Below are 13642 nucleotides of genomic sequence, written 5' to 3' on the forward strand. Positions count from 1 at the left end.
TAAATCCAATGATATTTGACAATCAACCCCGTAATATAAGGCTTAACCTATGACAAGAACCATAAAAAGAAGTAAAAAGGTGAATTTTTTTCAGCAAAATAGATTAGGAAAGCAACAAAGAAAGAAAGGCAAAATAAAAAATAAGATTTATATCACCTTAAACATTGCAAGGCTGAATCAACAAAGTGATGAACTAACTTTGTAATTTGTTTTTGTAAAATGAATTGTCATATTGTAAACATTTTTCTTGTAAAACAAAAAACTTTATAATGAGAAACATGACTATTAAATACTTTAGTGTCAAAATATTCAACATAACATTTACAATTCATAGGTTCAACAATAAACAATTCAACAATGTTTTGATAAAATAAATAGAAGAAACATCACCAAACATATTTTATAACAACAACATACATAAACCATTAACCCAGGCCATAACTGAAATATCAATTAGTTAACAGCCACATACCTAACAAGAACACCTCACACAAAATTTGTGTTCGCATAGGCTATCCAAGTTTCCCAACATGCCATTAACCCAATCCCATACAACAACACCATATATCATATCAAAAGGAATAACAAAATAATTGAAGATAAGTTCAATCGTGAAAACAAATCTTACCCGAAGCACATAGTTCTAATTTCTACAAAGAGAAGATGAGAATGTTTCAATAATATGGAAAAGAGAATATGAAAACCCCTAAAAGCATAGCCATGAAAAGAAAACTTACTCAAAGCACATTTTTTTCTTTAACTATACAATGCATGAATTTTAATCTCACATAGATAGTCTTTGTCGCCATCATCATGTCCATCATCGTCTCCGTCTTTGGCATCGTAGCAACAATCAACGATGGTGATTGGTTCGAGGCACTAACTTACTTTGTAGTGAATGTGATTTTGGAGAAGGAAGACGGGCCGGGATCACGGTGTAATGACGAACATTGGTTGGTTTTGTAGAAGAAAATAGTGGAAATGGAAAGGGAAATGTGAAGAAGAATGTTGTGAAGTAGGGGAAACAATGATGAGAGAAACATGAAAGATGTTTTGATACAGATTCAAAATTCAAATTTTGAATCTATCGTGAGAGTGAGGAGGGTTTCTTTTTTTTTTGGAGTCCTAAAGTTTCTTCATTTTTTGGTGAGAGAAAGAATTGATTTTATTATTTTGAAAATAAAATTTGTGCCAGAAGGTGATTGAATGTTTTGGTTGGGAATTTGGATCAACCATAAGGTGACACGTGATAAGGGAAAATATTATTTTATTAAGGTACAATACATTAGGGTATAGGAGACACATATGCACACATCTCGATTTAGTTCCATGAAGTGTAGTTGTCTTTTGGGACTTACTAGTGGTCCAGTGACTATTTCATTTTGGATGATTGTACTACTTATGTACTTGAGACATATGCCTCCTTGGTCTTACGTAATCTTATGTTGTATTATATTTTCCTTGTGTTTGTTTATTTTAAGGTGTTGATAGTGTCACTTAACTTTTGAAAGAAAATAAAAAATACCCATAATTTCATAATCAAATTAAAAATAGTTTTCATAATAATTAGTCTTTAGAGAGAATGAAGTACCATCTCTACATTGTGTCAACTTGATGGTGGGTGTGTTGCGGATAATCACTACCATCATCTTTAATCAATTTTATTTGATTTTACATTATTACAAGATGAACATGAAACAACTTTCAAATAGCTATTGAAAATTTAGTTTCTGCAATGAAAGGAAAAAAGTTGGTATTTATAAAAAATAGTTAAGTAAATGATGATTTTCAACTGTTTTCCAACAATAATGGAGAGTTCATTCCCAATATTAAAAAAATATCTTTAAAGAAGATAATATTGAGCCTTATGTTGAAATGAAATTTGATTCCTTAGAAAAAGTTGAAGATTTTAACAAAGGCAAAAGATTTGACTTTTGTACTCACTTTAGTAAAGAAAATTGGTGCATTTTGGTATGTATGTGGTAAGGGATGTGGTTGTAAAAATGGTAAAAAAAAAATTATAGATTTTTACAAACTATTTGTAAAGACAAAATGATTTACTTTCGTACATTTTAGGAAAGAGAATTGTTACGTTTTGGTATGTTTTAGGAAAGGTAGTCATATAAGCGGCAAAAATGAGGTCCCCCCCCCCCAAAGAAACATAAAAAAATGTTTAATTATATTTATGAGATATCAAACACCATTTATTGTATTCAAGAAAAAGAATCAAAATATGTGGTTTATAAAAACATTGAACAATAATCATAAATATAATCATGTCATGACAAATACCGATAATGTATTTGATTGGAAGTGTTATTAGAAAATGAACTTTGTTACAAAAAAAATCATAGGAAAATTTAGTGAATAAGGTTTTCTAATTTATGTTAATAGAATCATGTGAAAATGTTGCATATGTTGCTTTCAAATTCAAATATTACAAATAAAAGCAAGCTCAAAATTCTAATTTTTTTTTCTATGCAACAATGTGATAATGCTGCTAAAATGATAAAGCTTAATACAATACAGTAATCAAGGTTTGGTTATACAAAATTTGGAGACGTAATTGAACAATCATTTTCAATCAATTTTATTTGGTTGTAAATTATTTGAAGATGAATTTAATACATTTTTCATATGATTATTTGAAACTTGACTTAAACAATAAATAGAAAAAAGTCGGTATCTATAATAATTAATAAGTAAATGGTAATTTGAACTATTCTCCAATAACAATGGAGAGTGCATTCCTTACATTAGATGATAGACCAATAGTACATTCTAACATTCAAGATGAACAACAAATTACTATAAGAGAAGAAGAATGTATTTACCCTTATATTGCAATGAAATTTGTTTTCTTAGAAAAAAAATACAAATTTTGAAAGGCAAAAGGATTTGAAATTTGTATTCGTTTTAGAAAGGAAAAATATTGCATTTTTGTAAGTGTTAGGGAATGTAATTGTCTAGTGAAAAAAAGTAACAAAAATGATGGTATCCCAAGGGAAACATAGAAAAAGTGTTCAACTATATATGGATGGGATACCAAACATCACCTATTTTGTCCAAGAAAAATAATCAATATATGTGGTTTATAAAATCTTTTGACAAAAATTATATTAATGTTATGGCAAATCCTAAGAGTATGTCTTATTTAACGTCTACCTTATTATCATTATTGTCAATGACATACATCCCTTGTTTCAACAAATTCTGAATTTCAAGAATTCACCTAAGAATTTCTCCCTTAGGCACACCCTTGGGGTGGGTAATTCATGTGCCGACGGGCTAGCAAAGCATAAAACATTGCATGAAGACTCCTTTTCATAGTGGACGGTCTACTCGCCACAACTTTCTCCCTTTGTTAGGCCTTAGACTTTTCTTTTCTTCTGCTTGCTTTTATCCTTTCCTACTTATAAAAAAACTACTTACATCCCTATATTTTATCATTATGAAAGAGTTACTTAATCATGTTTATGATTTATCCTATGAATCCATACATTGTTTTATAAATATTTTGAGTATATATTTCACACCACATGTTGATACAAGTAAATGTTAATGTTCCAACAAGAGATTGTGTCTTAGACCTCATTTTAAAGAGTAATTATAAACATAATTGTTGAAAGGCTTAATTAGTGTTCTAGTCCCTGAATTTAAGGGGAGGTAATTTTTTTAGTCCCTGAAATTTAAAAATGTTTTTTTTAGTCCCTGAATTTTGACAAATTGTTTTTTTAGTCCCTAACATAGTCAATTGATATTTTATGTTGATTTTTAGCACTTTGTGATAGTTTTAAAATGTAAATTCAAAATGAACCAGCATTATGATTTAATTTGAAAAATCAATCTATTTAATTTCTTGTCAAACTGGTTTCAACAACTTTTAAAATAAGTATAAAAATTGGTCTTTGGTATCAAAGCTAGTTTTAAACAAGGTTTAATTGTTGTTTTAGTTTCTAAATTTGGGGTATGCGCTTTTTTAGTCTCTAAAATTTTAAACTATTTTTTTTCTTGAATTTTGACAAATTACCCTTTTTAGTCTCTTGCACAATAAATTGATACTTTTTGGCGATTTTTAACTAAAATTAATTTTTATTTTTTAGCCGCTTGAATTTGCATTTTAAGATTGCCATAGTGTTAAAAAACCGTCACAAAGTGCTAAAAATCGACATAAAGTATCAATTTATTATATCAAGGACTGAAAAAACAATTTGTCAAAATTTTGGGACTAAAAAAACACACCTGCTAAATTCAAGGATTAAAACAATAACTAAGCCTTTTAGAAAGTACTATTTTGGAAAATATCTTTGATTGGTTGAGTTTGAGTTTTTTTTTTCAAGAGTTAATGATATGATAATTTTATAATGACTCAATCCAATGACCTAACCTAATTAAGTTTAATTTGATTGAGTTAAAAAATAGACTAAAATCAATTCAATTTGAACCACTTGCACTCCTAAACTCATGATAGAATCCACCATTTACTACATGGATGATTAGGGTTGACAAAATGGACCTGACCCAATTGGTTAGCCAGCCCGACCCATAATTAGAGTTAAGTTGGACATAAAAAAGACATGACAAATAGAAATGAGTCCTTTTGACCCAGTCCATATAGCCGATGGGTCAAATGAACTTTGGTTGCGGGTTGGACTAGTTAGTAATATATAATGAATATGAAATAAAATATAATTTATAATTTTATATTATAATTTAAATTTTTTAAAAGACAAAACATATTCACTAAACATAAAATAAGTATTCAAAAGAAGTAACAACCCCAAAATAATATTATTAATTTGAGTATTCATCAAACATAATTTAAATGATTTTGTCAATACTTGTGAAGCGATATAAATGCATATTAAATAATTTTTTGCCTTTGGATTTTTTTTATATAGAACCATTTTTTTTTATAAATTTTTAAATTGACACAAATAGACCTAATATCTAGATATAGGACTAAACCGAACCTAAAAAATTTAAGTCCAAAAGAATATAAACTGAATCATGACTGGTCATTTTCATGATCACTGTTTGACCCAATGGAACAAATCAGATTGTCCTGTTCATTTTGCTAATCCAATGAATGATTAGATTTAATTAATCATTAATCAGTAAAAACTAATTATAATTAGTTGAATATGATAGTTAAATATTTTTCTTATAATATATTCATCGATATATTAAATGATATTCTACTGTAGAGTCCAAAAAAAATAATAATATTAATAATAATAATAATTATTGAAAATTAAAAAGAAAAACCCGGAGAACCAGAAGTTGAAGTACTCGCTTGCTATAGGGTTTAGGTTAAATACTTTGAGAGTAGTCTGGTTATTCAGCTCTCACAAATACTAGTAGAAACAAAAACCGCGGAAGCAGCCATGGCCGAAGCAGAACACAACGATCCCACCTCGCCGGAGCGCGAGGACCAAACCAAAAGCAACAAAAAGAAGCTCCGAAAGAGAAAAAGACCTCAAAAGACCGAGCAGAAACAAGAGGAGGAGAAGAACGATGCGAACATTGATAGCGCCCAAACACAAACTGAAGATGAAGGAGAGAATCAAGAAGACACAAATGTGAACAACAACGTCTCATCTGGAATCATGAGCACCGAGTCTTTCTCCTCTCTGGGCTTGTCCGAACCCACTTCCAAAGCCATTGCAGACATGAGCTTCCACCGTATGACTCAGGTAACGCCGTTTTGCCGTTTCCTCTCTTTTATTTATTTATGTTTTTATTATTTTGGCGACAAAGCTTTTTCCCCGAGTATGTAACACAACTGGATAGTTAGGACTTGAAGTCGAACTCGAGAACACTGGTTAAGCTAATTAATTACATCTATTCAAGAATTAAAACCATGTTTATTGAATTTAGATTCAAGCGAAGGCAATTCCGACGCTTCTGACCGGGAATGACGTGCTTGGTGCGGCGAGAACGGGTGCTGGGAAAACCCTAGCGTTTTTGGTTCCGGCGGTGGAGTTGTTGTACAACGTTCAGTTTACGCCGCGGAACGGGACGGGTGTTGTTGTCATATGCCCGACGAGGGAGCTGGCGATTCAGACGCACGCCGTGGCGAAGGAGCTGCTGAAGTATCACTCGCTGACGCTTGGGTTGGTGATTGGGGGTTCCGGGAGGAAGGGAGAGGCGGAGCGCATTATGAAAGGGGTGAACCTGTTGGTGGCGACGCCGGGAAGGCTTCTCGATCACCTCCAGAATACGAACGGGTTTGTATATAAAAACTTGAAGGTAAGTTGTGGATTGTTAACCCGATTTCGGTTGGTTATGATATGTGTATGTTCATTTGTGTTAACTTTTCCATAAGTATTTATAGGAGAAGAAAATAAGAAGGAAAAATGAAATAAACTTCTTCCATTAGTTTATGCACGAGTTAATATCAGCTTTCTGGAGACGCTAAATGAGAAAAGCTTAAAAAAAGATGTTTTTTGATGTGTTAATTCATAGTATGTGTGCTTGTTTGTTTTGTGAATGGTTAAATTTTGGAATACAATAGCTTATTTTTCTAAAAAACTGTGAAATTTCCTCAAAGTAAGCTGATCCAAAGAACTGCATGAGGCTATTCTCTTATGCACAGTATTTGCTTTGGACCTTGGAGTTTACTCTTTACATTTTGTTTAATTCCTTGGAGTAGTACCTGTTGAGAAGACTGAAACTAGCTGAAGATGATGTGAGAAGACTGATATAGACTTGAGTGAGAAAAACAGATAAATTGGAAGATGATCTGAATTCTGATTGAAAGGCAAGCAAATTTTCAGGAAAACCATTAAAAAAGACCTTGCTCTGAATGGTTTTATTGAAAAATTGGTTGGTAATAGAGCCAAAGGACCAAGGTTATCAAACTCGAGAATTTACGTAGACTTGTGAGAGTTTCATAAACTCGACTCGTGAACTTAATTCGTTGACTCGTAAGAGTCCACTTCATATAAAAATAATAATAAAATACTTATAAATAACATACTAATTAAACATTTTAACAATATAATAAATCAAAATAGTAAATTATAAATTTCACAATACTTAAATAACCAAGTCTAATAATGCATCACTACTAAATAATAACTTATAGATATTATAGTAGTAGATCATTCCCATCGAGGGTTTGATGTTATTAGAAAACAAGGGTTTGATGTTATTAAAGGTGAAATTTTTTTGATTCGGGTACAACACACTAAACGTAGATATGTTGAACACTAAAGAGACAGAAAACAACCCAAAATCACTTACATTTTGGTCTAATTTTTTTAACTTGTTGACTCGTTGACTCGGTGATAAACTCGAGAGTCTATCGAGTTTACTTGAAGTTTATAAAGTCTATCCAGAGTCTACTAAAAAGAGAGTTTACACGAGTCAACTCATAGAAGATAAGTGGTCTCGTAAATTGTAAGAGTTAGCGAATTAACTAGAGAGTTTGATAACCATGCAAAGGACTTTGTTGTAGTTGTCAATTTGCATCTGTTCTGCTGACATAATTCAGATGTCCTTACAGATGCTTAGCCTTGTTGCCTCCTAAACTTGTTTGTTGTTTAAGTTGTTGAAGAAACTAGGCATAAGGAAGAAGGGAAGATGGCTGCTCTTTATAACTTATGGTGTTTGAGACGTTTATGTCTCTTCTTGTATCTGAAATATTAGTAGATGCATGCATATGTAAGTCTATGTCTTGGTTATCCTTCTTACTCTGAGGTCTGAGTTCTTGCTTGACTTGGCAGTGCCTCATGATTGATGAAGCTGACAGGATATTGGAAGCAAACTTTGAGGAGGAGATGAAGCAGATTATTAACATACTTCCAAAGGTATACAGAACTTTTGCAATGTGTTTCTGTTTTCTCCTTCCCCTCCCCCTTTGTAATGCAGTAAGGTTATGAAATTTTAATACAGTAATGAAATTGTGTCATGTCCAACACTCCAAATGTGTTGCTGCTTTGTGGATGGGATTAGTTATCTGTAAAACACCAAATACTGATGCAATAACTATTACAATATCATTTAAGAGAAAACTAAGTTGGGCAAATAATTGACAGTAAATAGGTTTCTGAATGAGAGTGTCTTTTGAGCTGTTAATGAAAATGAATGACAGTTTATGGTGCAACCCAAAAAATATGTTTTTAAAGGTCTAGAAAGAAGCAAATATAGACTGGAGGTGACCTTGTTAAGGAAGGTTCAAATCCCATTTAATGTCTTTTTTAACAAACATATGAATATTTTGTTTTCTCCATCAATAATATGTAAAGTTGTGGAAGGTGGTTTTCAACTTCTGTTTTTGCATGACTGGTGTATTTCTGGTGCTATGGCTTTTAGGTTTTTGCTCCTCTGCACCACTTTCTGTGATTAGATACTGACCATAATACCTCCTAGTGAGTTTATTGAGTCTGAATGCCAGCAGCTGCTTGCTGTTAAACTTGTAAAAAAGTGATAGTACCAATATTTTCTATCTGACTGTATTTTTTTCTGGTAGCTGTATGGTTTCAGTATCAATGTCCCTTAGGATCTAAATATATGTGTGTCAATTGAATAGCTTGTTTTAGGTTTGGGGTCAATCTTTGAAGGCTGAGATGTTGCTGCTGTTTCTCCTATTTTTTTCCCCCTTCTTGCCCTTCATGTAAATTAGATGTAGCTTTAAGTCTATATCTAGTTTTTGTTTATACCTAATATTAATATATCTGAGTATGGAAAATTAATTTGCTTTTCATTTTACAGAAAAGGCAAACAGCTTTGTTCTCAGCTACACAAACAAAGAAGGTTTGTTCTTCATTTTCATCCTTTATCATGTTCCTTTCTCTAAAACAAATCTTAATTCCAGTTTTGTTTTCTTTATTCAAATTTTCTAATTGTCACACCATATAAATGTGCATTTTGCCCTTGATACACTTGAAGTGGTGAATGCTTGATAATGCATGTTATGTTTGAAAACAAGATTCTGGGGAATGCAGGCATATTGTCTGTGTTTTCCCCTTGTTTTCTTTATTCAATTTTACTTATTGTCTGTGTTTTTGGATAAATTTTCCGTTTTTAATTACAGGTTAAGGATCTTGCTCGCTTATCATTTCAGACAACTCCTATCTATATTGATGTAGATGATGGGAGAAAAAAGGTGATGCCTCTTCACTAAAATATAAAACTTGAAATTTGTTATTTCATCATTATTATGTTAACTGACATGATCCATATGAATGCAGGTCACAAATGAAGGATTGCAGCAGGGCTATGTTGTTGTTCACTGTGCTAAACGTTTTGTTGTTCTCTATTCATTCTTGAGGAGATACCAATCAAAAAAAGTGATGGTCTTTTTCTCTTCATGCAACTCTGTCAAATTCCATGCAGATCTTCTCAAGTGCACTGGGTTGGACTGCTTAAATATTCATGGAAAACAAAAGCAACATGCCCGCACTACTACGTTCTTCAACTTTTGCAAAGCAGAAAAGGGGATCTTGCTCTGTACTGATGTTGCTGCTCGGGGACTTGACATACCGGATGTGGTATGCTATTTTTTCTTATTAAGTTACATGAATATTTCTGGCCTTTACATGTGATTAGGTTCTATCATACTTTTAAGGTTTTAACCTTAAGACTCTTCAGTTTCAATTTGCAACCAATTAATCACAACTGCCCGCACAGAAACATTAGACTAGAACAATAAAATCTTTGTTTAGAAGAACTTCCATAGTGAAGAGAAAGAAGGAAGGGGAATTCTGTTGTAAGTACTATAAAACCTAGGTAACCCTTTCTGGTTGGTTGCATCCTTTGTCTTTGGATATAGAATCCAATGGAAGATGCAGGCGCACCAAATTTAGTAGGGTACCCAAGAACCCTCCAAGAAAGAAACGTGAGCTGGAGATAAGATATGTTACTAATAAGAGAAATGACATTACTAAATTATGAACATACAGGGAAGGCACATCAACTAAGCCAAGCTGACCAACTGAGTTACATTACAAGGCTAAGAAGACCAAATTATCTCACTCACAATATAGACAATAACAAACTAACCACATTAAACACTGCTGAAGAGTCTTGACTCTTGATCACTTTACTCTTCTCAAAACCTTGTAATGATGCTGTGAAAATGCTCATAAACACTTTGAGACACCCAACATTCCCAAAAAATACTAGAGTTAACTAAATGAACAGCTTCCAGCTGCTGGACAGTGTAAGAATAAATGGTGACTGGTCTAAGAAATATTTGGAGGGAAACTTTTATGTGTTCTGCAAAGTTCAAGAAGTCATTTGTGTTGGTTCTAATATGTAATGACAGTAACACAGTTCAACTTGAATACTTAACAATAGAATAGGCCTGGAAATCATTTCTGTGAATTAGAAATCAATAAAGGGTATGTAAACATTTTATCACATTTTTTCCTTTTTCTGCTTTGCAGGACTGGATTGTGCAGTTTGATCCACCTGATGAACCAAAGGTGCTTCCTGTTCTTTATTGATGGTTATTGGTTATTATTTTTTTTTTCCATTTGTTTCTTTGTAGTCTTATACATCAATACAAAAGATAACATGTGATTATACTGCTTCCAGGAATATATCCATAGGGTTGGTAGAACAGCTCGTGGGGAAGGTGGAAAAGGAAATGCTTTACTTTTCCTGATTCCTGAAGAATTGCAATTTCTTCACTATTTGAAGGTCAGTTTTTTCTCTTTAGTGCAGAAGGTAGTAGTAGGCTTCTAATGTTTGCTTTATCTTTAGAGAGTTTCAATATAGATTACTTGAGGAAACTGAGTTTTTCATGCCTTATCCTATTTATGAGATTATCTCAGTTGAAGTGTATAAAATTAAGTGATGAAATAAAAGTATAATATAATACAGGTTTGACAATTATTCTTGGATTCTTATCCCGAATCATTAAATTTTGAACTTATGCTTTTCAGGCCGCAAAGGTTCCTGTGAAAGAATATGCATTTGATCATAAGAAGCTTGCAAATGTACAATCTCAATTGGTATATTCCTGCTCCCAAGTGCTAATTAAATTTTTTTTTAATGTGTTAACCAAAGTTTATCTTACATGGCACCATTTGGATTTGTCCAGGAGAAGTTGGTGGCTGGCATTTATCATTTGAATGTTATGGCTAAAGATGCATATAGGTCATATATATTAGCATATAATTCACACTCCATGAAAGATATATTCAATGTTCACCGCCTTGATTTACAGGTAGAGCCTTCTCATTACATTATTGTTATTTTCATGATTTGCTGAACTGTTTGAATATTCATGCCCATCAAATAGAACATACACTATGTGAACTGCCCCTTGAGGGTGTGCACGCATAGACACCGACATACCTTCCCTGACATTGTAAATAAGCTGCCTCTTGAAGTTCTACTAGTTTATTTTCATTTTAATCTCAAACCTCGGAATTAGGGGGGGGGGGGGGGGGGGGTAGATAGATTGTAATGGTTGAGTTAGTAACAAGATTATAAGAATAAATGACTGAAACAAAAATATTTACACATGGCAACATAAAAAAGGAGTTTTGGTTGTATTCTTCATTCTTTAACACTTTTGCAGTTCATCAAATTGTGGATTCTAGAATATAGAAAATCGATACAAAGAGGGTTGTGACAAGCTATTGATAACTTACCCTTGTTCCTTTGTTACCTACCCCACTCCACTATTCTTTAATTTTGTCTTTCTTTCTCATAAACCTGGTGCATTCTTCCCCTCCTTACCTAACATCTTGTATCAAACACTGGCAATTGTCAATCTGCTTTCTTTCCTAGGGTAACAACTATTTCTCTTCCGCTTCTCTATCCTTGTTCTTTGCTAAATAGTTAGCTCTCTCAGGCCTCTGTTTGCCATTATTCTAGCTGCAAGAGGAGTAAAGCTCTGTAAAAAAGCATGGCAGAAAATGCTTAAAAGATTTTGTTAGTAACTTTATTAATTTAACAGGAGCAATAGTTAAAATTTTCCCATTCAGGGATTTTATCGAAAAGGTTGTTGTGTTCTTTTGTGCACTCAGTGGCAGTCTGGCTCATGTAATAATTATTTATATTAACCATGTTATACCTTGTCTATCACAATTTATCAAATTTCTAGTCAAATTGTTGCACGGTAAATCATGTATAATGTTGACTAAAATATGATAGTATAACTTACTGTACTTTCCCAGGCTGTTGCTGCTTCATTCTGTTTCTCAAACCCACCGAAGGTGAACCTGAACATAGACAGCAGTGCTTCAAAGCATAGGAAGAAAATACGCAAAGTAGAAGGAAAAATTAATAAAGGAAATTTGTGACGTCTTTTAGCAACAGACAATAATGTCACGGCTGTGCAGTGGTGTGATCCCCACACCACCCCCATAAAGTTTTGGTAGGAACCCCAATTTTATATGAAGAGAGATGGATTTGTAACTTCATCAAACAACCTTGGTTATTAGAAGCATCAGAAATTTTAAATTAGAATGGGTTATGCGCATTTTTGAACTGTAATATTCAACATGATTTGTAAGCTTATTTTTTAGAATGGGTTATGCCTATCCCATGTTACAATTTGTAAGCTTATTTTTTTGTTATTGTTTTGTGTTCAACGTGTGGTCTAATTCTTTGTCGTTTGTGTTAGTTTTTTTGGTTTATTCTTTTGTTATGTAGTTTTGTGTTCCTAATTACACTAGTCTGGGCTCACTTTCTGGTTTACCATTGATTGTTTAATTTAGACCCCCTTTCTTATCTCCATCCAACATCACACCTCTATAATTATAAAACGTGGTTTGCTGTGGCGTTTTAATTAGAAAAGTAGCTAGAAAACATGAAAAATAAGTTGGGCTGTCCGAAGATGACTTGTTCAAACTTTACCATATGGTACGTTTTGAATAGAATCTCTATGATTAAAATAGGCTTTTTTTTATAAAACCAGAATAGTGTAATTTTTTTTAATAATTACCAAATGGGTTGATTTTTAAAAAATTATGAAAATGGGTAAATTGTGCCTCAAAAGATGATTTCAACATGAAAAAATTGTGCTTAGGCTATTTTACTTTTTTATTTTATTTTTTACTTTATTAAAAAATTGTGATGATTAGAAATCGTCATTGCTTCTTTAGTCACCATAAAATGAACAATTGTCTTTTTCTTATGTTGCGAAACAATTTGTGGTGATTTTAGAAATAATTTGTGAATTTTTTAATTGTCACAGTTTTTTTAATAAAAAAGAAAACTGAAAAAGTGAAATTGTTTTAGGAGTATGATTTCTTCATGTTGAAATCATCCTTTGAAGCATGATTTATCGATTTTTGTAATTTTTTTTAAAAATCTATCCATTTTAATAATTTATGAATAAAATTATACCTTTTTGATACAAAGGCCATTAAAATATGTAGAGCTGCTAATTCCCGTCCTAAATATTGAAGTTACTTGACCCGACCCTCAAAGATATTAAAGACACGAGAATAAGAATGATTGGAAGCTAATCGAAATCTCAAGAATGGCTTTATGGCACCATTTGTTTGTTGCATATGTACTTGTCATGTCAACTTTATGTGTGCCACTTTAGACATAAAGGAAGAACTAGTCCTATCGCGTGTTTATATGCGTTCTGCATGAAATACCTAGTGGTCTTCTAACTTGGATTTTCAACTTGTCTACCAATGACATTTTTTCTTTTCGACAACCAAACAAT

General features: G+C 32.4%; 1 protein-coding gene across 1 annotated transcript; it reads left to right on the forward strand.

Annotated features, from left to right (window-relative positions):
• Positions 1–5309: 5309 nt before the first annotated feature.
• LOC100793807 (DEAD-box ATP-dependent RNA helicase 27) lies at positions 5310–12566 on the forward strand. Its single transcript, XM_006581985.4, has 11 exons — positions 5310–5696; positions 5881–6252; positions 7731–7814; positions 8719–8760; positions 9041–9112; positions 9198–9497; positions 10395–10433; positions 10546–10650; positions 10896–10964; positions 11054–11179; positions 12138–12566. Exons 1-11 carry the CDS (start codon positions 5388–5390, stop codon positions 12261–12263), a joined length of 1644 nt encoding a protein of 547 aa, XP_006582048.1. The 5' UTR covers positions 5310–5387; the 3' UTR covers positions 12264–12566.
• Positions 12567–13642: the final 1076 nt, after the last annotated feature.

The sequence above is a fragment of the Glycine max genome, chromosome 6 (genome assembly GCF_000004515.6).
Source record: "Glycine max cultivar Williams 82 chromosome 6, Glycine_max_v4.0, whole genome shotgun sequence".
NCBI classification, from domain to species: Eukaryota; Viridiplantae; Streptophyta; class Magnoliopsida; order Fabales; family Fabaceae; genus Glycine; species Glycine max.